Here is a 26,274-nt window from a genome sequence, read left to right as displayed (position 1 = left end):
CAGAGTGAACGTTACTCTTGCTTGGTTCAGCTCAGCTACACCTTCAGAAACTTTAAGTAAACTGAAATAGTATCCTCTCACTGCCTTTCCTTGAGAGGTACAAGAATTAAAATAGTTTCAATTTAGTTAATTTTAGGCTTTGGTTTTCAGCATTTTTTCGTTCTTCCAAAGTTACTGATGCGATCTGTCAGTGCATTAACGGGACAGGAGATGAAACATGACAATAAATTTTTGTATTATTATTGGTAACTGATATAAATTGGAATAAGTCATCCTGGTCTTCCAGCTAAAATAACAGTGTAATTGAAACAAGTAATAGATCTCAGTGAACCTGAAATTATGGAAATGGCAGAAATTACTGGAATGGTGCTTGTCTTTACCAGAAAACCAAATTCTCCGTGTAGCAGCAAAAGGATACACGGCCACTAAACCAGAGCACCTCTGGTCTGTCTTCACCGAGGTGCCTTTAGCAAAGACCTGGTTTTGTGGATTGTGGTTTTTACTGTGTTTGAGTTGAAGTTTTATATGTTCTGACATTTGTGACAGTGCTGATACCAATGAAGAAAGACATATTTTCTCTTTTGTTTAGCAAAGCTGGGCAAGGGCAGACTGCTTCTGTTTGTGTGACCTTGTAAATACGGACATGAGGATGTCTGCACAAAGACAGCAGTATCTCTAGCTGAAGGGTTGACCAAGGTTAACTTTGTCAAAGTAGCCAGAGGAAGTAGCTCAATTGTCTGAACAGTAGTTATTTATAACAGACTTGAAAGCAGTTTTTTAATATTTTTTGAGCAAGTTTACATGTTTCTTATGGTTCTTCTGCACATTGGGGAAAAAAATAGGTGCATTTCACTGTTTAGGGTATGGTTCTGCTCCAGTATAATATGAGCAGGTCTGTGCTGCTTAGGTCCCTTTATGACTGGGTGTTGCACAGATACATGAAGGTATTTATGAGATTGCGGTAGGCATTGTGGATTTATCTCTGCTTGACTTGAAACAGCATTTCATTTTTAATTCAGATGTTTTAAAGAATTGAAAAAAATCATTGGAACTTGTGAAAAGTTTATCAGCTTGAAATACAACCTATTTATTTTCCACAAAACAGGACAGACTTGTCTTTTTGAGGAACAGATTATGTGGTAGATTAAAAGCAAGTCCTGTGAAATACATGCTGGTTCACAGGGGAAAACCCCTATACATAACATTCTCACCAAATTGTGCAGTGTTTCTGACATGTTTTTGTCTTGACCTTGAAATTACTGGTATTAACCTCACGTTACCAACTAAAGCTGCTCTGCTTTGCTCTTTCATTTTTAGTGTTGTTAATCTTGCATCTTTGGAAAGCATTGAGCTCTGTTATTTTATTCTTGCTGGAAGCTATGTGTATGCAAGAACCCTGAGTTACACAACAGTGACAGAGAGAGGTTGCATTTGCTTGGGATGAACGAGGTGCTGGGGCCTCAGGTGTAAATGACAGTTTTCAGATTATTTGTCTGTAAGCTAAACCTGGGTCTGTTGTGATGTAGGAGGGGAAACAAGTGAACAACTACCAGCAGGAGGTGCTTGCATGTATTTTTTCCCAATTAATTGTATTATTTCTATTGATAAATATCCCAGATGTGAAGAGAATGGATATCTTGTCAATACAGACTGCATCTTCCTTTTAATGATACCTCAGTCTAACAGCTGCTTGGCTCCTATGTAGTAAAAATTTCAATTACAAAACATTTCAAGTTAATCTTACAGACATCGGAGACAAATTTCACTTCTGTGTTTTTTCAAATAGTAAGCATTATGTGGCGTGTACACCAAAGAGATACTGAAATGATCCTGGGGGCAGAGATGGGGAGGGGAGCAATTAAGCTGGTGGAAAAATGCTGGTAATAAACAGTAAGCCTGTTAATAACAGAAGTATAGATTAATGCCTAGACAAGAGTCTTTGTCACTTCAGGTTTAGTTTTATGACTGCGTTAGTATTCTGCTTTATCTAGTCTGGCCTGAGGTTTCGGTTTTCCTGGGATAGCTGTAGGAATGTGTATTGTTTTACATGGTACAATGCAGTATTGTACTAGAAATCTCTCAATCAGAGAAACAAGTTAGCACATCTGCATGATGCAGTGCTGTACAGAAGTAAAGCTTTGGTCCTGAAAACAATAATTGTGCCACCCTGACACGGTCTGAGGCCAGCTGGCCCTGTCCCCCTCAGTAAGGCTAGCAAAGAGCTACCCTGGGCAGACAGGGCAGACAGCTGCATCGCTTCCCCTCACATGAGGATAGTTCATGCAAGACTAGCTCAGCTGGGAGAGGTCGCCTAAGGCTCTGATCCTGGGAACAAGAGGGGGGTGTTTCTGTGAGCCCTCCTGGGACCACCAAGCTGCTTTGCTCCATTGGGCAGCTATGACGTGTGCCCCTAGCACAAGTTTGCCAGTAATAACAATTGCTGGGGCTCTCAGCAGTGCAGTTGAAGTTTTCTACTGTTGTGTTAAATAATTTTTTTAAAAATAATAATTTTAAGAAAAGCTAAGAAAACACTGCAATTTTAGTAAACAAAATGACTTTTGGAACGATGCAACAAACACTGGACCTTTGGTGAGGGAAGTGGTAGGGCTGCACAGCTGCAGGGGGAGGGCTGGGACTTACAGCAGAAGAAACACTGCCAATTTTGCTGCAGCAAACCATTACGTCAATTCAGTTGCCAATGGCACCGCCTTTGCTCTTAAGTTCTGAAGGGTGGTAAACAATTGCTAGGAAATCTACCAAGTGCAAGCTCCCTAGTGAAAGTATCTCATTGTGCAAGCAGCCCCATATGTAGCAATCTCCACAGGACTGGGGGATGCTTAATCTCCAAAAATGGGGCCAACTTTTAAATTTAGTTATTTAATGCACTTATAGAAACATAATTAAATGTAACAGATTTTGAAAAAGCCAAAGGAGTTGATTAGAGTTATGAATGTTACATGGTTAATGCAGTCCAGTTGTTCTTTCCGGTTGAGAAACCAAAAGTAAATAAACTGAACAAAAAATGTTCCACTTGGAGTGTGAAATATTAGGACAGACAATAATACATGCTTTGCCCCTGCTTTTATCTTATTTCTTCTCCTTTTGTTCTGATTTTGTTGCTGTGTGCGCTAGATCAGGGGGTTTTGCCTCATGCCTCACAGGCTTCTCCTGTGTTTACTTTACCAGATTTGTCCTCTCTGATTCTGTAGAGAACACAATTTCATCCAGTTCAAAACCCTGGCTCACAGTATCTTCCTTAAAGGTTCAAAGATGATCAAAGCTTCCATATTCACCTACAAAAGCCATTAAGCAATAATTGGTGTTGCACACCCAATTTGTGTAGATCATTGCTTTCTTCTTCCCTGACTTCCCTTTTTGTGTACGTGTCACGTTCAATTCCTTGGTTTAAACAAATTCATTTATTTGATATTATCTAAGAAGTGGGGAATAAAAAAAGTGTTGGTGGTAGATGCTGGTTTAAACTTTAGAAGCCCTTTTTAAGCTGGCATGGCATCTTAAATAAGCAATCCAGCTGTTCCTCTGCCACAGAACTGCTTCTTCCTCCCTTCCTCAGAGCACCTTCCATGGTGCTGCACAAGTGGTTGTTCAGCTGCGTGATGAACCCAGTTGGGAAATTGATCCAGAGGAAAGGCAGGTTGATGGCTGGCTTTAGCAAGACCTGTTTCCAGGTCCAGCCCACTGCACTTATAGCCCGCTGTGTGTGTTCTGGCACAAGGGTGAATAGAAGACTTCCTGGGTGAGAGGGCATGTAGGCTGCCCTTTGCAGCAGCAGCATGGATTGATGTTACGTGAAGTGGTGGTGTGCCCACGGTCAGAGGACATGCTTTGGCAGTGTATGTAATCCAGTATAGCTGCAGGCTCCTGCTGTGCCAGGCACTCCTTGTTTTCCCTGCTCCCTGTGCCATGCCCCTGCAGCCTAATGCTTTCCTTGCAATTGATTAGTGATCCACCAGCTGTGTGATAAAGAGATACATTAGGCTTCTCTGGTTTTCGCTTTGGGTTAGCTAATCCAATGGAAAAAATTGGAAAAGAAGAATTATTTAGAAGCATCATGACCTGGTAGGAGCAAACAGTTGGGAGCACAAGGCTGGGAAAGAGCATGTTTTTTCTGACAGAAGCTTGGGGTTTCGCAGTGATGGGTACAACAAACTGCACCCTGAGACAGAAGGAAGGAGCGGGGGGAAAGGCTTGCTGAAATTTCGGAGTCCCTTTCAAGAGGGAGGGCCCATGCCTTTTGTCTGGAGCACCATTTACACCAGTACACTCAAGCTATTCAAAGGTCCAGGGAGAAGGAGGGAGCAATGACACACAAGCCTTGAAACAATTCTGGAAGGAGAGGGAGGGAGTCTACATTATAGCAACAGACACAGAAATCTTTTTTAGTATTAATCAACACAACTGGCACCATGTGGACAGTTAAAATGCCAGTTTCAGCAGGAACTGGCATATAAAACTGAAATCGCAAGAGAGTTAAGTCAACGTGTAATAAAGCTAATGGAATTCTAATCAACACTTGCTTCTGAGTTTTAAATGTTAATACTAATAAATTGATTTTTTTTTTTTACTCCAATAGTTCTGCTACAGAAAGAGATGAGTGGTTAGAAGCCATCTCCAAGTCAATTGAAGAATACACAAAAAAGAGAATCACATTTAATCCTAGTAAAAGTCTTGAAGAGGTATATCACACTATTATTGTTGGTTTGTTCCCTTTTTGAATATAAAGTTTCTTTGCAGATATTTAGAGAAACAAGAGGCATTCCGTGATGAATAATAAAACAGGATGGTAAATAAGTGAACAGATGATAGTACAGAATGATATAATGTTATGTACTTCATAAATTTAAAATTATTTTCTTAAAGAAAACCCCAAACTTGCTTTCTCAACTATCTTGATAATCTTGCTAACAGAAAGATAAAATGAAAAGTCTTTAAAACGTAGCAGCTAGCAATATAAGTAGGCTGGTAAAGCTTGAAAGTCACACACCCTTTTGGAAGTAATTAAATGCAGCTCTGTCTTTCAGACCATGACAGTTTGTCAGAGACAGCTTTCCAAAATAATTAGAGTTAACCTATAATCACTGATAAGTATTAATCATTTCTCATCACTGAATGTAGTCTTCTGTGTATGTTCTCTCAGGCAGATCCAGAGAAACGAGAAGATAGTCCGCTGGGATCAAAAGCTCCCATCTGGATCCCTGATACTAGAGCTACTATGTGTATGATCTGTACAAGTGAATTCACGTTGACGTGGAGAAGACATCACTGCAGGGCATGCGGAAAGGTTGGGCAATTTTGTGATTACGTTTTCCATTAGTCATTCAGGTTCCTTGTGTGACAAATACAGATGGAGCCCAATTGCGCTGCAACAACTCTTAAAAGAGAGCACTGTACTATGACACAATTATATGTGGATTGAAAACGTGTTGAGGTTGCGGGGTTTTGCTTTTTTTGGGGGGTGTGGGGTGTGTTTAGAAGTTGGTTTTGGGGTTGGTTGGTTGGTTGTGGTTTTTTAAGGTGTTGTGACAGATCAGTGGTTAACCTTTTAACCTGTTACAAGTTTCTTATTTTACTTTTTGGAGTACTATTTATGGTTGTCTTCTGCCTCCACTATTACATAGTACAAAGAAAGAATGCTAGCTGAAATGAGAAAAATATCTTCTTACTAACTTTTGTAGGATAAACAATGATTTTGTTTTTAAGCTAGTACCAAGCTTATTTTATATTTAACACTTCTGAAAGGTACGTCTAATAAACCTTCATTTTTTTCTTTCTATCAAATGAGAACACAGAATTCAATGCACTGAGACATTGGTGTTGTAGAGAAGTTGTCAAGAGAGCAATGACTAAAAATTACTATTTTCAGTTATTTCTTTAAACACGATTTAAACAGTAACACAGTAGGCTTACTCTGTATTTCGTGGATTGTTACCATTGGCTTATTGACTTGTCTAATTCAGTGATTTTTATATATTTAAATGTTTATCGTTTAGAGGAGGAAAGATCAGTGTGTTGAACATAAGGACATGGGGAAAAGCCAAGACCTTAAACCATCTTCAATGTAAAATAGTGCCTATTTCAGATTCTGTTATGGGCTTAACAGTGCTGAAGGGAATGTTTTTGAGTATTTAGTGATTTACAGGTGCATATCATGTTCAATAATGCTTTTGATTGCTTCCAGATTGTCTGTCAAGCTTGCTCATCAAATAAACATGGTTTAGACTATATGAAAAACCAGCCAGCAAGAGTATGTGATCATTGCTTCAGGGAGCTACAGAAACAAGGTAAAGAAAATCCTCACAAACTACGTCTTATTTTTGTGGCCCTTATTAACGTGGTATGTTTGTACCTCACCTTTACTGCTGGGTTCAAGTGCCTACTTCTGCCATAGCATGCCTGAAAAGCAATAGGCATCCGAGATTACAAGAGCCCAAATAAGTTTCTGTGAAGTGAGCTAGGCAGTGAATTTACACTACATTGGCTCTTCTTTCCAGAAATGTGCGTGCACTTGCCCTATGGTAATGACATGTGGCTTATGCTGCATTCTTTTTTTGAGATAACTAGTGTTATTTGCTTTTCATTAATTACAGGGTACTAGTAGTACGTTAAAGTCCTTGCAGCTTATTGTGACCTCCCAGTGGGTTCATGTGTACTTTCACTCTCTGTAACTTGTATGCCTGTAAACTTCATTTTTGCCAGCTAAGCTGCTGAGATAGCTGAGGTTCTGGGGCTCTATAAATAGATAGGTCTTCGTCTTACTGAAGCTCAGTCTCTTCAGCCCCAAGCTTTGGCTCATCTGGGTTTCAAGAAGCTGGCATACCTGCACCTCAGTTCTGAGGGCAGACTTCTAACCATTACCTACTGCACACTGGCAACATGGATTTCAATGTAAAACACCACAGCTAGAGCTATTTTCATTGAAATACTGAGACGTGGTACTACTAAGGCCTGCTGGAAAGCAAGGGTTAGATGGCCTGGTCGTAATAACATTTGTTTAGAGAAGAGGTCCAGGGTCAGTTTCCTTCTCATCCTGAGGGAACTCAAATCCATCTCTTTGAAGGAGCTACATATCTTTACGCAGAAATGAATGTAAAATCAGTGGGAATGTAAAATCCCACCAGTGAGGTGGGAATCCAGTCTCATCTCGCAAGACCTGCTCCAAGTTCTGTCCAAAGACTCTAGTATTAAATACAAAAAAGAGCCATAAGCAAGGGACTGAAACAGTTTGCTGCTCGTCCCTCAGGCAGAGGCTCCAGTTCGACACAAGCTCTCTAGGGTATCAGGAAATCTGTGATCCCCCTGAAATAATCGAGCAACACCGACGACTCTTCAAGTAGGGGTGGGAGCCTGCGACGGTGTCTGGACTACCTGCAGGTCTCCGCGCTGGGCACTAGAGGCCGCTGTGCTGCTGCAGTTGCAGGTGCTCTGTTAGCAGGGGAGGAGCCGCAGGGCAGGTGCGGTACAGCTGGCTATCCAGTCACTCTCCTGCTCTGCTCATTAGTTCAGAGCCTCACCATGTTCACGGACAGCTCTAGAATTAGACTTCACGAAGTTACTTGTTCCAGGCTGAGCTGTAAAATAGTGGTGAAAAGGGGGTTTTAAAAGACTGAAGTGTTGCAGATGTCTTCCAAGAGAGATGAAGGAACTGCCTGCAGCAGTGGATAAAGACATCACATGCCCTGTAGGTGGGAATCTCCAGAAGTGTGTGTGTGTGATGGCATGATGCTGGAAGAGGAGCCCTACAGCATCCATACTGAAAAAAGCTGAGAAGATAGCAGACGTAGAGAATTGAAGGGCAGAGTTGGGCAACAGAGGTGAAGCACGGAGTAAACTGCAGAGGACAGCTCTGAAAATCTGGTGTGGTTTTAAAGACTTGATTTGCACCCTGCTTATGGCCAAAGGTAGTTCAACATCAAGAAAACAGACTATGAAAACAAACAAGACCAATCCGTTTAGTTTTAAATATCTTGTGGTTGGTTTTAGTCTGATTGTGATTTGGGGGATTCTAAGTCATGGTGTTGTAATAATACTGAGAAGTTAATTTAACACTGAATTTAACGTGATAGGTGAAACGCTATAATCAGAAGAAAAATGTCATCTGTTTTTAAGAAAAAAAAAAACCACTCCAAGAATCATTACCTGTGTTTAGTTATCTGTGACATGAAAACAATCTATTAATCTTATGCGTTTTAGATAACCAGTGCACTCCTAAGAGTGGATCCCCAGTCAACCATAAATCTCCATCAAGTGCCTTGTCTACAGTATTACATAGTATTCCCTCTGGAAGAAAGCAGAAAAAAATTCCTGCAGCCCTCAAAGAAGTAAGTGCTTTATTGGTCAAAAGTAATGTCTTGTTGGTATTATATCATTAATATTAACAATGAAGAAAATAATTCCATACTTTGGCTATCTTCTCTGGTATCAGAAGTCAAATATTTGACTACAGCAGGGGTTTGGGCCTTAGTTTTTTATAGGCAGGGATTTGAACTATGAAGCAGAGTATTAACTGCATAAATACCTATGAGACTGCGATTCAGAGAGATAGCTGGATTATAATTTCTTTCTTGCTTCACTGTGTTTCAAGGAATTATGATTTACTTCTGCACCAACAGTCAGTGAGAAGACTCCTACACCAACCCAGCTCTTGGCTTATGATTAGGAAAGGTAGAGCTAAAGTCTCCCTACTGCACTGGAGGTCTTGGGAATGAGAGGAACTAATTTTTCTTATAAAGGAATGCGTGTTCTCCAGCTGTATGTGGTCCTCAGTGTTGCAGCCCTTTCTTGTACTGTTGCATCCAATTTAAGTTCCAAACCTTAGTGACTGCAGAAACCTCTCTTCCAGACCAGACAGATGTTGGCAGACAAAATTATTTTTCTTTCAGCCATCTGAGTTAATTAACAACATTAATTGAGATCAGGTAAGACTTCGAGTCTTTGACAGGACAAGGTTCTGGAGATGTGTTTTAAAAAACAGCTTTACTGTGAAGACCTGGACAGATGCATACATACTCTTGGGGTTTGTTTGTCTGGTTTGGGTTTTGTGTTTTTTTTTTTTCTCTTCAGGTTTCAGCAAACACGGAAGACTCTACAATGAGTGGCTACCTGCACAGATCTAAGGGCAGTAAGAAACCATGGAAACACCTATGGTTTGTTATAAAAAATAAGGTGCTATACACGTATGCTGCTAGTGAGGTAAGAGACTACATATAGGAAATCAAATATCCAATGATAATACTGTCTTTGTAACAAAGTTGTTTATTTTTATGATCTAGAAACAACCTATAAAATTAGATCACCTTACAGTAATCTGATTGCGATGTAGTATTTTGAAAAGGCCCAGTCAGCTTGGTACCGTAATACGCTGATATAGCTACGCTGTTTCTGATTTCAGACCTAGCTTTGAGTACCTCTGCACTGCACACCATTGCACAGTTGTAGGTATGTTCTGAGTCAGTTGAGTACACCGGGGGGGTCTGTTTGGATGCATCACACTGGAATAGTGGCAAAGCCAACATTATAAAAGCATCTTGAAATATCTTGTTTCTGCAGTTCCATAAGGTATCTTAAATGCTTGGAAAATAGCAAACTAAAACTCTTTACTTCTCCTCAAACTGTTGTCTTCAGCCTGGAGTTATTATTTAATATACAGTGCTGCAGTAGAAAAATAAAATGCATCTTATCTAATGGCATTTGCTTTTTTATTTAGAATGTGTAGTTCTATTGCAGTTTGGAATAATCTCTAACCAATTTATATAAGCTCTGCACATCTCAGCATGTGCTGGGGATGTGGAGTTTATGGCATCTTAAAATGTTTTGCAATATATATGGATGTATTGTAGCACTGGAAGATCTCGGGGTTTTGCTTTTTTGTATTATATGTTATAGCTTGCTAATAGCTTTCAAGAGCAAAATATCCAAAGCATCTGCTAAAGGTATTGCTATCCTTCACTTTCTTTTAAAATTTAAAGCCCAATCTATCCTGACCAGGTAAAGAATTACCCTTCTTCACCCCCATGCCTCCCCCACTCTAGTTATTTCCTGGTTCGTATGCAGGTTTGTTCCTGGGTTGTCTCTGCTGTAGTGACAGCCTTTGTTTTAGAATTCCTGAATTATGTCCAGAATCTGTGATATTTCCACCACAGCATTGACAATAGTACCAAAAAAAAAAAAAAAAAAAAGTTCTAAAAGTATCCTTAATAATCATTTACAAACCAATTACTTTTGCAAAGATTTGAAAAATATTTGAGAGCATTGTGCCTATTCTGACAGTTGCAAAGGAGACTTTGACAGCTGTAAAGAAAGGCATGTTAGTGTGTGACAGTCACCTTAAATTTTCTTTTGCTTGGCTTCCTCTGAGATATCACACTTCCAGAGTAGTTTCATTTGGCACGTTGCAATCACAGAATTATTCCGTTTTCTGTAAGGAATATCTGTCCTCATTTTCCATTTTTATGAGCTTTTGCAGGAGACGTTGTTTAGAGTCTCAAGGGAAGGTCCTGCATGGCCTTAGCCAGAAAACCCCACTTAGGCTATTTACATTAGTTCCGAGTGATATAAAGATTAGTGGTAAAAAGACTACTTATTAGTGGTACAAAGACCTAAAATAGTAAAACATATGCTAAGCCTTACTTAACTGTTTTCCAGTATCAAAACATATCAGTATGCTTCACAGGATACTGTTTCAATGCAGAGGCAATTACCAAAGTTTTCACCTGATGTGTCAGTGTTTATGTACATTCTTTGTTTTTTTTTCCTATTCAGAAGTGTTAAGAGACTCTGCCTAGTTGCAGAACACTGTTTTGGAATTTGCACAGGATGAAAATACTTTTTTTTTTCCTTCCAAAAATGTTGTGCATTGTATTTATTAATTAAAAGACAGGAGTACGAAAACAGGAAGTAATTGAGATGAATGAGGAAGGGAAAGTGTTGCCTTTTTAGCTAGATTTTGAAATTAAATGAAGAGAAAATAAAAAGGTACAGCTTCTCTTGCTACTCTTTCCTAGCCAACCACTTGTGAACAGTCAGCAACTTTTTTTACCCTGTCCTGTCAATTTTCAGCAACAGAAGGCAAAGTAAGCCATCAAAAGTATTGGGAGTGTGACTCCAGCGTTTGAGAACATGGGTTACATCCATAGCTCATCCTGTAGCATACTCAGTGCAGCTAGTAGCATCCCATAGCACTTCTAAGGCATGAGAACTTAGTAGTAAGGTTGTTGGAGAGAGGTGGACCTTTGGTCTGCTGCCAGGCGGCAGTCAATCTTTTGATACAAATTCTTACCAGGCAGAACTGTGAGGCTATACACTGAAAGGCAAGGTAGATGTTACTAGGGAAATAAAAAAAGGAACAGCAATGTTGAAGTCTATGAGGGTTTTTTTGTTTCCTGTCCCTGGACCTCATGCATGGAGGCTATAAACAGCAGCATTTTGTGCATGACTGTTTGTAGCAACTTGTTTGTTGTGTAATCTGTTGCAATGGTATGGTGCATGAGTAAAGTCTAAATGGATTCCTTAGTATGTCTTACAAGTTCTAATTCTGTCTTGTTTGCTTTTTTTCCCATAAAATAGGATGTGGCAGCATTAGAGAGCCAGCCTCTACTTGGATTCACAGTCAGTGAAGTAAAAGATGAAAACTCAGAGTCTAGAGTGTTCCATTTACTGCACAAAAACACTTTATTTTACATATTCAAAGCAGATGATCCCCATTCAGCTCAAAAGTAAGAAACTATTTGTATTCATTTTTGTTACTTTTTTCTAGAAAACATTTCAGAAGTCACACATGTTAATATTCACAGACTAAGCATACGTACAAAGGATGCATATTATATAATATATAACTAAAACTTTGCAATTACTTAAACTGGTAAGTCATTAGGACTTCTACAATGCTTTAAATGAAGAAGCAGCCTTTCCTCTGCAAAAGAATGAATGTAAGAGAATGAAAAAGTCTAAGATAAAGTAAGAAATCCTTTGTTTTCCTAGCCTATTTCTCTACTGGTCTGCTCTGAAAATTTAATGTTACCTTTTGGAGAAATCCAGAAAATGTGTTTTAGGAATGAGCGGATGTGCCCCCTTTTTTATTTCCAGCTGTAAATTTCAGTTATTTTTAATTAATATATGGCAGTGAAAAGTAAAGCAAACCCTAAAAAGTAGGGGACAGAAGTTTGATGCGTGTGTGCAGGTGTGTATGAACACTTAGGCATATTTAATGTGTTCAAACCAAAAGCTTGAATTCAAAGAAGACTCACACAAGCTGTTTCATTTCTAGTCCTGCTGTTGTGTCTGAGTTTGGAGTCATACTTCTTGATTTATGTATCGTGTGTGTTTTATATAAAATAACTTAAAAGCTTGGTCATTAATCAGTGCAAGACGGTTGCTATGTGAGTCATGAAGTAAACTAGGAATGAGCATAGAAGCAAGGCATTTAAGTTACCTTGCCTATATGCCTAGCTTATCTGACTGGTTTCACTGCAGTTTTCCCAAATGGATTTTGCATTAATAAAATAGATTTCATGCACTAACTAGTCCATTATTAATACTTAAGCATTCACATGGCTGCAGGTATAGTTTTATGCAAATAGGAATATTCTAAAAACCAAAGTACCCAGGACAACTGAAAATTGTGAACAGCTGAGAACGTGCTTAATGATACTTCTCTACACACAAAATCTGGAAGTCCATTTGATTTTTGTGGGTATTTTGTATTGCAGGTGCACACAAATGTTCCCTTGTTAATTAAGATACTATTCTCGTTTCCACTGTGTCCTCATTTACACTATATAAAACAAAACTAAAAAAATCCAAGGTGTTCAGTAGTTTTGTTTTCCTATTCAGACAGGGGTTTGTCATCAGTAGGAAAACTTGAATTTGGAAATACTCTATTTTGCTGAGGCTAGGTGTCATGGTTTAACCCCAGCCAGAAACTAAGCACTATGCAGCCACTTGCTTACTCCCCACCTATCCCAGGATGCAGGGGAGAATCAGAAAAGAATGTGTAATTCAAGGGTTGTGATAAGAATAATAATAACATAAAATAAGAGAAAAACCCAAACCCAATAATAATAATTAATAGTAATAACAATTATAATGAAAAGGGGGGAGAAGGGGAGAAGAATAAAATCCAAAGGGAAGGGAGAAAACACAAGTGATGCACAATGGAATTGCTCACCACCCGCTGACTGATGCCCAGCCAGTCTATGAGCAGGCATTGGCCGGCTCTGGCCAGCTCCCCCCAGTTTATATACTGAGCATGATGCCATATGGTATGGAGTAGCCCTTTGGCCAGTTCAAATCAGCTGTCCTGGCTGTGCCCCCTCCCAATTTCTTGTGCCCCTCCAGCCCTCTCGCTGACAGGGCCTGAGAAACTGAAAAGTCCTTGGCTTTAATATAAACCTTACTGAACAAATAAAAACGTCTGTTGTCAACATGGTTCTCACACCAAATCCGTAACACAGCACTGCACCAGCTACTGAGAAGAAAATTAACTCTATTCCAGCTGAAAACAGGACACTATGAATAACATTAAGTACCTGAAATTGCAAGCTTTCTCCAAGTATTTAATATCCTTAGGAGATGTATGCTGAATCTCCAGAATAAATGCTGCTTTGATAGCATTCAAAGAAGAAACAAAGAACGTGCTCTTGGCCTGTTTGCATCAGTGGATGCTATTTTTTCCTGTTAGAGCCCAAGAAATACCTGATGTATTTATGTAAGTGCAGTAATAAATTTTAACTTTACAAATTATGTTTACTTTTTGATGAGCTTTTAAATGTCTTAGTTCATTACTGTGTTCAGTGCTTAAGTTGTTTATGAATTAGTTGTATTTGTATTCAATTGTAGTTATTTTAAGGAATATACAGCAGTGGAAAATACAGTGAGCCCTAAAAAATAAGGGATAGAATTTTGAATTGTGTGTGCAGACAGGCATGAGCACTTATACATCCTTAATACGTTCATACCAAAAGCTTGAATTCAGCAAATGTGCACACAGTTACAAAGTTAAATACTTAAGGCAAGGAAGAGCCAACATCTGTGACTAACATTTAGAAACCCTCTGAATACTAAGACAGGTCTGAATTTCCATTATAAAGATAATTTTACAGTCGTTGTTTCATTGAGTTCTTGCAAGATTTTCACTCAGGAAAAAAATCATCAGTATGTGGGCATCATAATTTTACATGCACACAGTTCAGCCCTCACTTGGAAGACAGAATTATTCCTTTTTTTTACTCTATTTGTCCATGTAGCATTGGACTGCTTCAGAAACATTTTTTGCAGCGTCCTTGAGGTAAGGGTGTTTATCACTCTCATAATCAAGTAGGAACAGATAAGGGGGTAAAAGTGTCTAAATATTAACTTTGAATTTCCAGTTTGAGACGCCCTGGATTAGCTGTTTGGGATCTTCCCCCTCCCCTTTACATATACTTGTATTTTCACAGATACCTGTTATTGTATGATTCAGCAGTAGCACATACCATGTGTGTGAACACAGGGAAGTTCTGTCATCATGCAAAGGCAGCGTTCCTCCAGCCCAGCCCATGAGCCCTGTGGCTTCCTCCCTCAGCCCCCACAGTCCTCCACTAATAACCTTTGCACCAGCTGCAAAAGCAGAGAGCATGGGTTTCGCAGATGGATACCTCAGTTATAGTAGTGTCTTCATTCATCTCAGATTTTTGCAGTGAACTAAGAGGAGGGAGTATTGGGGTTTTTTCAAAGGTATGCAATCTTGTTATTAAAGTTGGCAGAACCTTGGCATCTATCTTACGTTTTGAGCATTTGACTCCTGAGCTTCACTTGTTCTTTATGCATGTAACTTCAGTATGGAGGAAGGACAGGAGAAAATTTCCATCATCTGGCCTTCTACTGATACCTAATAAGAATATGACTCTAGCAAGTATGTTTGGACTCATTGGATAGATTCCTGGCATTTGCACTAACAGACCAACTGGTAATGGAAGGATGTTGTTAACTTCTTGTGTGAATCTGTAGCTAGTCACAGCAGCGTGATTTATACTTTTACCAGCAAATTCCTAACATTGTTTAATTTTCCCATAGATGGATAGAAGCTTTTCAAGAAGGCACAATTTTATAGCAGTGTCAGCATCATATCTACAAGTTCAAAGGAAAATGTCCAAGGATGGTGGTAAAACAGACTACAGCAGCTGTTCAAAGAAACAGAATCCTACCGTCTCAACCTACACAAAACTGTATATTTTCCAGGGTTAGGAGTTGTTGCATCTTTAGTGTAAGGTAATATTTTTTTAAAGTATTGTGTGTATTTCTGTGTTTATACAAATGTGTTATTTATTAAATTCCAATGTTTACTTTAATGGTCAGAATTATTTGTGAGGTCTGCATTGATGTCCGAAGTGTCCATGTCTTCAGAATGGCAGATGGTTGGTCAACATATTTGTAAACTTTGTGCTTTTTTAAAAAAACAAACCACAAGTCAAATCTGTTGCAATTGTACAGTTCCTCATGATTTTTGTATAGGTATTGAGTTGCTCATGCTCACCTTGCAATTTAGGAAGAACAGATCAGAATAGGAATTTCAAAGACTTTGGATCTTCGTTAGCTATGTAAATTCCTTTATAAGAAGTGCTGTGATATTGCTGCTTCTTTCCTTGAATGGCAGTTGAACTCTTGCATACCAGTACATTAAAACAGTGCATCAAATTCTGTATCACAGAAGCAACTGCAAAGTACAGTTCAATTATTAAAAAAGAGAAAAGGAAAAAATATTGTAAAACAGACGTTGCAATTACAGAGATAAGGCACTAGAGCTTTTACAGTACTACAAATGCCAAAGAGACTGAATGAGTTCTCTTCAAGTAATTGCAGGATGTATTTTATTTTAGGTTTCCAGCAGCAGTTTAAAGCACAGTAAAAAAAATACATTTTTGATATACAGGAAAAAGATTAAATACCTTATTCGTTTAAAAACTGTGTCAAATGAGTTCTGTATGCAGTATGAAACACTGTATAAACTATTGTTCAAAGAACGTTAAACAAATATATGCACCCCCCCTCCCAATTTTTTTAACTATTGTATATTTAAATATTATGTTTAAACTGGAATTGCCATACCAAGAAAACCCTGCTTTTTTTAGTGCAGATGGCATTGAAAATGCATACCATTCTTTGAAATATCTTTTGTTTACACTATGTTTTGTTCTATTTGACATTTTAAAACACAATTCAGCTTTAGGTGTTTGGGGTTTGTTGGGGTAGTTTGTGGGTTTTTTTTTTCTTTAAGAAACTTGTCAGTATACCTCACTAGGAAATACTTACTGATGATTCTGGTGCATTTATTCTATTTAACTTTTGAAATTTTTTTAACACTGTAATAGCATAAATGGAACTAGAACTATGAAAAACATGTGAAAGGAAGCCATTTTTATGTCAAATGAGATGCATATGTAGCCAGTTAATTTTACTGTATGAAACACTTCTCAGTAGTCCTCTGTATCAAGCTAACTGTGGTAACAGAATTAAGAGCAATTCCCTTTTAATTAATGGTTTGAATCCATGCTAATAGCTATTCTATGGCCTCACAAAGGAAAGAGAATAGATGATAGAACAGTTGTTAGTTACCACAAAAAGGCCAAGAATGAAAATGCAAACCAAAATTCTCATACTCCCTCAAATACCTCAAGATCAGGTCTAAGATACTAACATAGCTCTGAAGAAGCTTGATTTTTCCAGAGCTTCTGTTAAGTTTGTAGCGGGCTTGGAAGCTTAATGCTTAAGTATACAAGTAATTTCATTGACTTCAAGCATTTCAGTAGAGTACCTTTCTGCATCAGGGACTTAAGGCTGTAGATCTGTCTTCCCTCATGAACGCTAGAGATTTGACTAGGTAGTGTTTGAAATTCAGTGGGCGTCTGGTCAAAGCCTTTATCATCTTTTAATACAAATGTGATTAAATGAATACTTTCCTCCAATATAAAGGGCTTTCACTTAATTTTCAAAAGCAGCTGCTGACTGAAGCTATGTAAGCTATTGGCATGTCTCTTCAGGGTGATTTCTGACATGGTTTTTACTGTATCTGAAACCAAACTGATACTAACGTAACATAGATGTGATGTGGCTTTTCCAGTTGATAGTATCAAAGGGACAAGCTTCTTAATATTTTCATAGGAACTGCACACTAGCTAAGACGGAAAGCCATGAACCAGCAAATCGATCAGAAATCTGGCTAGGAGCAAGCTAATTTAATTTCAGTTTATGGTCTGATATTGATCTCCCTGCTGCAAAACAGAGCAATAAAAGTCAAAACACATACTGAATAAGATGCCCGAGTTTTGCCTCGTGTGGTGTCAAACTACCTCTCAAGGATTTGGCGCAGAGTGAGAAAACAGTGTTCTGTAAAAACCAGAGGACTTCTTCCAGCAGCAGCTGATCAATCGAAAAATCTTCCTGTGGCAGAAATAGATTAGAACCGAGCCTTAAAAACAATACGACACATATTGCAGTCTAATTCTGTGTGAAATAAATTGTCTTTGTAAACATGTTTGAATATTTCTTTTCCTTTTTCTCCATCATTAGTGCTTTGCGTCACATGAAGAACCGACAATGTAGGCATTTTCATAACATTTTCAGATGGTTGCTTTTCAGACTTACCCTATTTCTCTAGCTTGCCTCCCATTTTGATTCATTACTATCAAAAATAAAGTATTCACTTCTTGATTTGACTAAACACTAGAACAAGACCAGAAGTTTTTAAACACCTGGCTACCTCCTCTTATAAGACTCTATAGTTAATAATTAATTTAAGATTGTTTAGTAGAGTATGAGACAAACATTAGCATTGAATATTAGATCTAGTATCTTTATTCTTGGATAAAGAAAAGGTTCTAGGATCCTGAATTCTCTCTAAATTAACTTAAAAACTATATTTTGTGCCCAGAGGACTTAAAACTTAAGCAGATAGCTGAGCAGCTATGGAATGCATTTTACTAAATATTTTTTATATGTGGAAACTTGATTACTCAATTATGTATATTACATCATAAAGAGATGTTTGGAAAGACACATTCAATGTATTTGTTTGCTGTAACTGCTGTCTCCTGCATTTACCAGCCAAATAGGCTTTTATTTGGAGCAGTCCTAAATCTTGCTGTCTAAATGAAAGAATCTTTATTTTGTAAATGAAAACAGTTCAAAGTTGTTGTAAATATTCCTGTGAATATGTATCATTTTTGTATAAATAAATTCACATTAGTTGAGTCTGCATCTTTTTTAAAATATTTTCAGGTTTTTATGTATTGTGTATTTATTTATTTTCAAAGGGCAGAATTTGCTGCCATCATCCTGCACATCAGTCTTGTTTTAAAATTTGTAATATTTTTTTGCCCTTATGAACAAAAAACAGCCTGGAAAGGTAGGCTGCGCGCACAGACTGACACTGCTGCTGGATTTGACCACCTGAAGCATTAGTTTTAAGTGAATTATCTTGCTCGTGTCAGCCAAGACACTACACACTACCAAAACTGGTGTGTCTGCTACAAAAATTGTTTCTGTCTTCCTTCCCTCCTGTCTTTCCTTACCTGCCTCTTGCTGTTTAGTTCTTAATTTTGTTCCTTCTTCCTCAGGCCCCCCTAAACTAAAAGCCCATGCTTTTGTGAGATCATGATGTTTGTTTTCTACAGAGCCCTTCCACAACTGGGTGCAGAGCCTGTGCTGGAATGTGGCTTGCAGACAGAAATGTGACAATCCAAAAAATTGCGCCTGAGCAGTCCCACCTGTAGGACACCAAGCAGTGGGGTTTTATCTCCTGAAGCCACCTCCCAGCTCTGGGGCATGATGGCCCTTCCAAGCTTCATCAGCCCAGTAATGAAGTAGGCTCCCTATGCTGATTATAACGCAGTGTGATTTACAGGTCTATAAGCAGAAACTGTAGCTGGAGCAACAGCTGACTAGGATACGTTAACCCATAGAGAAAGCACTTCATTAATGTAATAATCTTGGGCATTTACCAGTGAAGATAAGACAGTTCTGGAACATAGGATACAGGATGAGAGGGTTATTCTCTCAGTCTCCTGATGAATAGACATACCCATAGCAAAGAAAGCATCCTAAGAAACCATCGTTCTAAAGAATTAAGGGAGTTACTTCTACGTGAAGGTCAAATGAAGGGTGTTACATTAATAAATCCTTTTGCAAAATTCAATTCTGCTGCACCTTAAAGTATGTCTGAAGTTCAGTTTTTGTTGGCATCAGGTCCTGCACTTGGGTCACACCAACCCCACACAGCGCTACAGGCTTGGGGCAGAGCGGCTGGAAAGCTGCCTGGGGAAAAGGACCTGGGGGTGCTGGTTGGCAGCCGGCTGGACATGAGCTGGCAGTGTGCCCAGGGGGCCAAGAAGGCCAACAGCATCCTGGCTTGTATCAGAAGCAGTGTGGCCAGCAGGACCAGGGCAGTGATTGTCCCCCGGTACTGGGCACTGGTGAGGCCGCACCTCAAATCCAGTGTTCAGTTTTGGGCCCCTCACTGCAAGAAGGACACTGAGGTGCTGGAGCGTGTCCAGAGACGGGCAACGGAGCTGGGGAAGGGTCTAGAGAACGAGGCCCGTGAGGAGCGGCTGAGGGAACTGGGGCTGTTTAGGCTGGAGAAAAGGAGGCTCAGGGGGGACCTTATCGCTCTCAACAACCACCTGAAGGGAGGTTGTAGGCAGGTGGGGGTCGGTCTCATCTTCCGTTTAACAAGTAATAGGGCGAGAGGGAATGGTCTCATGTTGTGCCTGGGCAGGTTTAGATGGGCTATTAGGAAAAATTCCTTCACTGAAGGGGTTGTCAAGCATTGGAGCAGGCTGCCCAGGGAGGTGGCTACATCACCATCCCTGGAGATCTTTAAAATAGGTGTAGATGTGGCACTTAAGGACATAGTTTAGTGGTGGATATGGCAGTGCCAGGTTAATAGTTGGACTGGATATTAAAGGCCTTTTCCAACCTAAACGATTCAATGGTTCTGTAAGTATTTTAAGTGGGGCTTGTAAAGGAGAGATTTTCCTGTCAGGTTAGTTATGCTGCCTCCCTGTACTTCTGTGACAGATGTTTGAAAGCAGTTTTTTGGTAACTCGCGGTAACAGCATAAAAGGGTTTTGCTTCTCTGCATGTTTTTGATAGGGATGTGTCTCTTGTAATCCTGGCTGACACAGCTACACAGACATGCCTTAGTAATATAAAATATAAAATCTAATATGAATTGGGTCACTTGCTGAGAAAAGAATCAAAACACATTTTATTGGTTACAGGGACATTTCTACTCTATTGAGGGTATCAGACTACTTGCCTGAAATAAGCTTTGGTGCAAATTCCTTGGTATTTGTTAACTTAAACTGCAGTAAGCTCCTTCATTTAGAAGGCTAGAGGTGATAAGTACTGCAAATTCGAGAGTGCTGTTACATTTGACACTTTCATGAAAGGCTTAGGAAGATAATTGTTCCAATTTAAAAATTCTTCATAAGGTTCATTTGCATTTGGCTTTTGGGAATGTGTTTGATCAAGAAGCAAAACATGATGCTTGCAAGTACTGACTAAACTAGTGATCTTGAGCTAGGGCTGCTAGATGCAAGCGCAGCAGTGGGATGGGGTGGGAAGCAGTGAAGGAATGGACAATATAAGTGCATGAGTAGTGTTACTAACACATAAATTGCTTGTATTCTTTGGCATTTTTCCTGTATCTCTGCTTCTCAGATGCTGATGCTTATGTCACCCGATTCAGTAGAAATTGCATAAACTGGTCTAAATGAATTTCAGACAGTGAAACTGTGCATACAGCCCTGGTGACCTACATGAGCTACAAGTTCCTGCTGGTCTCTTAACCACCGCTACACAATCTTCACTGAACAGACAGGAAAGGAAAAAAGGAACATGAAGTATAAAACTCCTACTTAAAATCAAGCTCGCTAAAATAATTAGCACAAGCTACGTAATTAGCTAACACAACTTTGGTCCAAACGAATGTCGAGACTCAGCCGGAAGAGCAGTGCGTTGTCCCATCTGGCAGTTTTCCGGCCGCCCTACCGCTGCAGGGTGTGCGGCTAGCGGCCAGGCTCCCCATCACCTTCCCCAAACCTGCTCGGAGCAGCGGTTAATGAAGTAATTTGCTGCTGCCACGCTGGCGGAGGCCAGCTCTGCCAGCTACCGCGGGCTGGGCCGCCACAGCCGCCCGTGAGCAGCCCCGGCAGGATGACGCCGCGTTGGTGCCTCCATCATGTTGCGCGGTGCGAGCCTCATCTCTTTGCCTCAGTGACAAGACCCCACCAAGCCACCCAAAGCCGAAAGCAGACGCTTTGCGCCTGTCATCTTCGAAGCTGACACGTCCCCGTTTCCTCGCAGAGCGCTGCGGGGGGGACCTGAGACTCGAGCTCTCCTGCCGGCGGGCACGACAGCCCCGCAGGGCGGGCACAACGACTCGGGGCAGAGCCACGTTCCCCATTTGCGAGGGAGCTCCGCCTCAGGCCAGGCCCGCTGCCGCCTGCCCGCGGCACCACGGCAATCGGTGCCCCCCACAGCACCCCCCGCCCCGCGGCCTGTGCCCGGCGGCGGCACCGCCCGCCAGCGCGGACAAAGAGCCACCGCGCCCCGCCCCGCCCCGGGCTCCGTTAGCGGCCGCCGGAAGGGTGGGGAAGGGGAGGCGGGCGCGGCAGCGGCGCCCAGCCCCGCCCCGCCCCGCCCCGCCCTGCCCCGCGCGGCCCCCTCCCCGCAGGGCCCCCGCCCTCCCCGCAAGGCGGCCGGGCGCGAGCGCAGGCGCAGGCGCAGCCGCGGCGGCGGCGGGAGGGGCGGGGCGGCGCCGAGCGGAGCTGAGCTGAGGGGGCGGGGTCGCGAACTCTGACCTCCGGGAGCAGGAGCCGTCGCCGACAAATAAGCCTGCCGGAGTGGCCGCCGGGCGCCCAGCCCGCCAGGTGAGCGACTCCCCCGGCAGCGGCCGCGGCCTGGCGGGGGCGGCCGCACAGTAACGGTGCGGGCCCGCGCGGCTGCCGGCCCGCCGCCTCCGCGGAGCGTGGCGCAGGGCGCCGCCCGTCCCGCCTCAGGCCTCGGCGCGTCCCGCGGGAGGCCGCGCGCCCCCCGACCTTTCACCTACAGGAACCGCTTGCGCCTCCCGCCGCCCCGCATCCGGGCGGCGCCGGCCGCCGCTCCCGCCGCCGCAGCGGGCCCCGGCCCCTCCTGCCGGGGAGAGGGAGCCGCGGCGGGGCGGTGGCGGCCGCGACGGGCGATGTCACCCTCGTGTTGGGCGGCGGCGCCCCCCCCCTCCGGCCCCGCGCAGCCATTTTGTGCGGGGCGCCGCTGGGCCGCCCCCCTGGCCGCGGCGGGGGTTGAGCCCTCGCGCTGGCTCGCCGCCCCCTCCCCTTGCCGTCTCACCGCAGCCCCGCGACCCCCCCGGGAGGGGAGGGCGCTCGCCGGGGGGCTGGGGGGAGGGCGGGCCCGCGCGCTGGGCTGAAGCGTGGCCGCCGCGCGCCTCTCCCCGCGGCTGCCGTGCGCAGCCTCAGTGCTCCGGGGTGGGGGGTGACCGTGCCCCCTGCCCCCCCGCCCCCCCCCCCCCCCCCCCCCCAGCCACTTTGTGCCTGCTGACTCCCTTAGCCCGCCGGTTTGCTTTTCCCTGGCATCTCTGGCGGCTGCCCGGGTGTGTTTGGGATAAGGTGGTATGTCCTGCGGAGCACCCGGTATTAGCCTTGCTGGGGCAGATGACCTGATTTGTCTCTCTGGGTGGGGTTTTTCTGCTCGGCTGCGGTGTTTGTGGGTCCTTTCTCTTTTCAGTGCTGCAGTATATTGTCTTTAAGCATAAAAAGCACAGCCCTGTACCACGGGATCAACTTGCATTTGCACGTTGTGGAGGCAAGAGAGGAGATGGCATGTGTTGTGCAAATAAACTTAACGCAGCAGGAAGAAAAGTCTTTTGATATTGGTTTTTCCGGCAAAATGAGTGTGTGGACGTGATTCTTGAAAAACTGAGTTGGCGTTCTTCATATTTGAAATATCTGATCTGAAGCTGCTGATAAGAGTATGAGCAAGGTGGACTTGGGGAAAGTGGTGTAGGAAGAGCTGTGTCCACACCTATCACAGAAAAAGAAGAGCAAAAAAAAAAACCAAACAGTTTTCTGTAGGACAATCTCCTGGTTTTGTAATCAGCATTGTATAAGTAGAAATATAAGTATTGGGGAAGGGGGGAGGCAAGACATCATGATACTGTGTTGGATGAGGCAGTGTTCACCTGGTGATTTACTTCTATGCTTTGTAATTTTGGGTGACTATAACAGCATTTCTACCTGAAAATAATTCTATAGATGTTTCCCCGCCCTGTTAGTTTATGGTAGCAGTTGTGCAATGAGGTGTCCAACAGCTTACACCTTGCTGTTCAACTTTCCCCAGGGACGCTTGTTTGAGGGAAGTCTTATGCTCTGTGAAATATTTGAGTGCTTCTGTCTGTAGCTCTTTCTCCAGAGACGTTGCAGATCCTCTCTTATCACAGTACCAAGTATTTTCATGTGGTGGTGGTCAGCTGTATATGTGCACGTGCATGGTAATATAATGAACACAACTGACATCAGTACTGGTCTCAGCTGCTTCTGCAGTTCACGCAGACTGTTCTAGCTGGATGATTGACCACACCGTTGTGAAGTCTGTTGCATTCTGCAACAGCAGATCAAGAGGCTTATTACAGAAAAGAGCTTGCAGTAGATTAACTAGCTTAAACTTTCTCCCTTAATTCTTATTTCTGTTTTTTTTCTTGCTGGTTGTATTTTTCTTGTGAATTGTTGGTGGAAATTCTGATATCTTTAAGAATAGCCATGGCCCAGGCTATGTGGTGGGTGGTTGTTTGTTTGTTTAAATAAAGTCTATCTTGATTTTTCTGATCAAGCTTCTTAGCCTCTGAAGACAAAGCCCTAAACAATGTGTGTAACTCTGAAGCTGACTGTTTTGGGGGAAAAGGGGTTGGACCAGACAACATCCAGAAGTACATTTCAACATGAATTATTTAATGATTGTATTATGTTATTAAAGTTGGGGGAGGGTGGTGGGGGTGGTGGGGTACAGGGAGCCAAACCCAAACAAAACCCTTCACTGATACTGTAGCATGCAGTTGAATAAATCACATGTGAAATATAACTACAGAATGCTTAAAGCTGATGTGCTCATCCAGTGAAAGCTGGCTTTCATCTGTAATGTGAAATCTAAATATTTATACTGGTAGATTAGTTTGCTTGTTCCCTATGCTGATACTCAATTTCCATTTTGATCTATTGCGTGCTCATATGATGCAATTAAAGTTTGTGCAGCCAGTGAAATTGCTGGAGTTCCCTTGCAGTTTGTGAAGGAAAGTAGTCCCCCTGAATGAAGTTAACCTGTGTCTAATGTCTGGGTCAAAAAACCCTGGAAAAAACCAGCACCCCTTGCTTAAAGTAGGGACCTTAACTGTGTAGAAGGAATAGAGCAGTGCCAAATCTTTAACTTGTATGTTTGTTCTGCTGGTGGACAAAGCGTGGATCTCAGCTCGCAGTGCTGCAGCTGGCAGAGGGTATGTGTGCCTTTCCTACTTCAGCAGCCATACTAGCTTAAGCAGTTTTAATGGTAAGCTTTGCTAACCTGAGTTATTTTGGTTGATACAGGTCAGGGAGCTCTCATGTGAGTGTCTGCTCTCCCAGACCCATGGAGTATTAACATTCACTGTGAGGAGGTGGCAAGCAGCTGTGGTGGGTGGGGGGACTGCAGGCTCTGGCTGGCACAGCTGTCTGCATATATTTTTTTTGTTACACCAGGCTGCAGCATGCAACCCAATAGTGACCATCAGAGAGAATTAAACAATACCTAAGTGACTTGCTGGTAAAGTCCTCATATTTTTACCTCAGTGCCATTTCAAGCTGCTTTTAGCGCTTAAAACTTGCGCCTGTATGTTATTTGCATAAGGTAAGCTGCTGCAAAACAGAATTTCATCATTGTGAGAATAATGGATAAAACTGCAAAGGTGCAGTTAATCAAATTCTTATGCTTGTGTATGCAGATCTGTCTGTATTCTTAGCCTTCAGTCAGCAGCTTTTGATTCTGGAGATTGCTGTGTTAGATAGCACTCACCAAACTCTTAAAGCAACAAAGGATTTTTCTTCTGAAGAATCAAACTCGTTAATTTCCAATTCTCTGAGACCAGGAGGTTGCTTGTGCTTTCTGGGTGAGTCCTATATATCTTAGGATGCAGTGGTGCAGACTTTGTGATGAAGAATGTTCCTTCCTGAAAATCATGGTCTGAGAACTGCCTTTCTTTATCAATATTTAGATTTTGTTGGTTTGGCCTTCTCTGAAAGGCTGTTCAAATTTGTTTAACTTAAATTACTGTTGCTCAACTTGATAGTAGGACAGGCTGGGCTAAGCTAAGTATTTGACTGCTTTTGTAGGAAGTTAAACTAGAAACTTGAAAAGCATAAACCACCAAAATACTGAAGCCAAACCCTCTGCTATTGTCATATTAGCAATAATTAATGGTTATTTCATTCCAGATGGGTTGAGGTTGCTGTTTATAGCTTAGCAGTAACTTTGTGGTATGAAAACTGCTCCATTTATTTTGGTAGTATGTTTGTTTTGAAGTGTTAGCAGGACAGTGTGTCAACATGACTAATGCTTTCACTCTTGACTGACTTAATCTGAGTATTTCTTCACTAGTGTTTTACATACATGTTTATAGGAATTTAAAAAAAAACACAAACCAAACCCACACACCTTCTAACAAAATCTAATCCTGTGGTGTTGGTAAAGGAAAAAAATCGAGGAACATGTGGGTGATGATATTTATAAAGGGATATTTTTATCTGAAACAATGTCAACAGTGATTTACTGGAAGGATGTGTGTGAAACAGGATTTTTTTTTCTGAAGGAAGTTTCTGTGGATATGGGTACATCTAAGTTGTAAGGGTACATCTAAGTTGTAAGGGGAGAGTTATTAATAGCACTGTTGAATAGGTTTGCAAGTCCTTTCCATATTGTATATTCACGTATCTGCTACCTTGTCTGTGGCCGTAGTTCAGTGAATACTCTGAGCAGTCACCTGACACCGCACCTGTATGGGCAATTTGGTGTTACACATAAGCTGATGTAACACTGTGGACTTTTTTCCAAAAGTAATGGTCTTATTTCTCCTTCTACCTGCTTTTCTTGTTACAAATAGCAGTTGTTAGCTGCAGAGTGAATAAATTTAGGTGAGTTTACCTTGCAGCTATACAACCACAAGGTTGGGGAGCAGAAGGGGACAAAGCTGTGAGCCAGGAG

The 26,274-nt window shown here is 41.8% G+C and overlaps 2 protein-coding genes across 8 annotated transcripts in view; both read left to right on the top strand.

Annotated features, from left to right (window-relative positions):
* FGD6 (FYVE, RhoGEF and PH domain containing 6) overlaps positions 1–18,242 on the top strand; it is a 74,903-nt gene extending 56,661 nt beyond the window's left edge. For both annotated transcript variants that reach the window (XM_055710735.1, XM_055710734.1), the window contains exons 15-21: positions 4,595–4,697; positions 5,159–5,302; positions 6,200–6,302; positions 8,212–8,339; positions 9,082–9,210; positions 11,584–11,732; positions 15,070–18,242. In XM_055710735.1, the coding sequence (XP_055566710.1) occupies positions 4,595–4,697; positions 5,159–5,302; positions 6,200–6,302; positions 8,212–8,339; positions 9,082–9,210; positions 11,584–11,732; positions 15,070–15,106 (793 nt within the window). In that variant the 3' untranslated portion in view covers positions 15,107–18,242. The remainder of the gene's footprint in view (positions 1–4,594; positions 4,698–5,158; positions 5,303–6,199; positions 6,303–8,211; positions 8,340–9,081; positions 9,211–11,583; positions 11,733–15,069) is intronic.
* Positions 18,243–21,796: 3,554 nt separating this feature from the next.
* NR2C1 (nuclear receptor subfamily 2 group C member 1) overlaps positions 21,797–26,274 on the top strand; it is a 44,671-nt gene continuing 40,193 nt past the window's right edge. For 3 of the 6 annotated variants that reach the window (XM_055710747.1, XM_055710745.1, XM_055710743.1), the window contains exon 1: positions 21,797–21,923. The gene's annotated coding sequence lies outside the window, so the exon portion shown is untranslated. The remainder of the gene's footprint in view (positions 21,924–26,274) is intronic. The other 3 variants (XM_055710746.1, XM_055710744.1, XM_055710742.1) reach the window with 2 other exon arrangements.

The sequence above is a fragment of the Falco cherrug genome, chromosome 5, assembly GCF_023634085.1.
Source record: "Falco cherrug isolate bFalChe1 chromosome 5, bFalChe1.pri, whole genome shotgun sequence".
Lineage (NCBI taxonomy): Eukaryota > Metazoa > Chordata > Aves > Falconiformes > Falconidae > Falco > Falco cherrug.
Note: the sequence above shows the minus strand (reverse complement) of the source record. Positions and strands in the feature narration are given on the sequence as shown.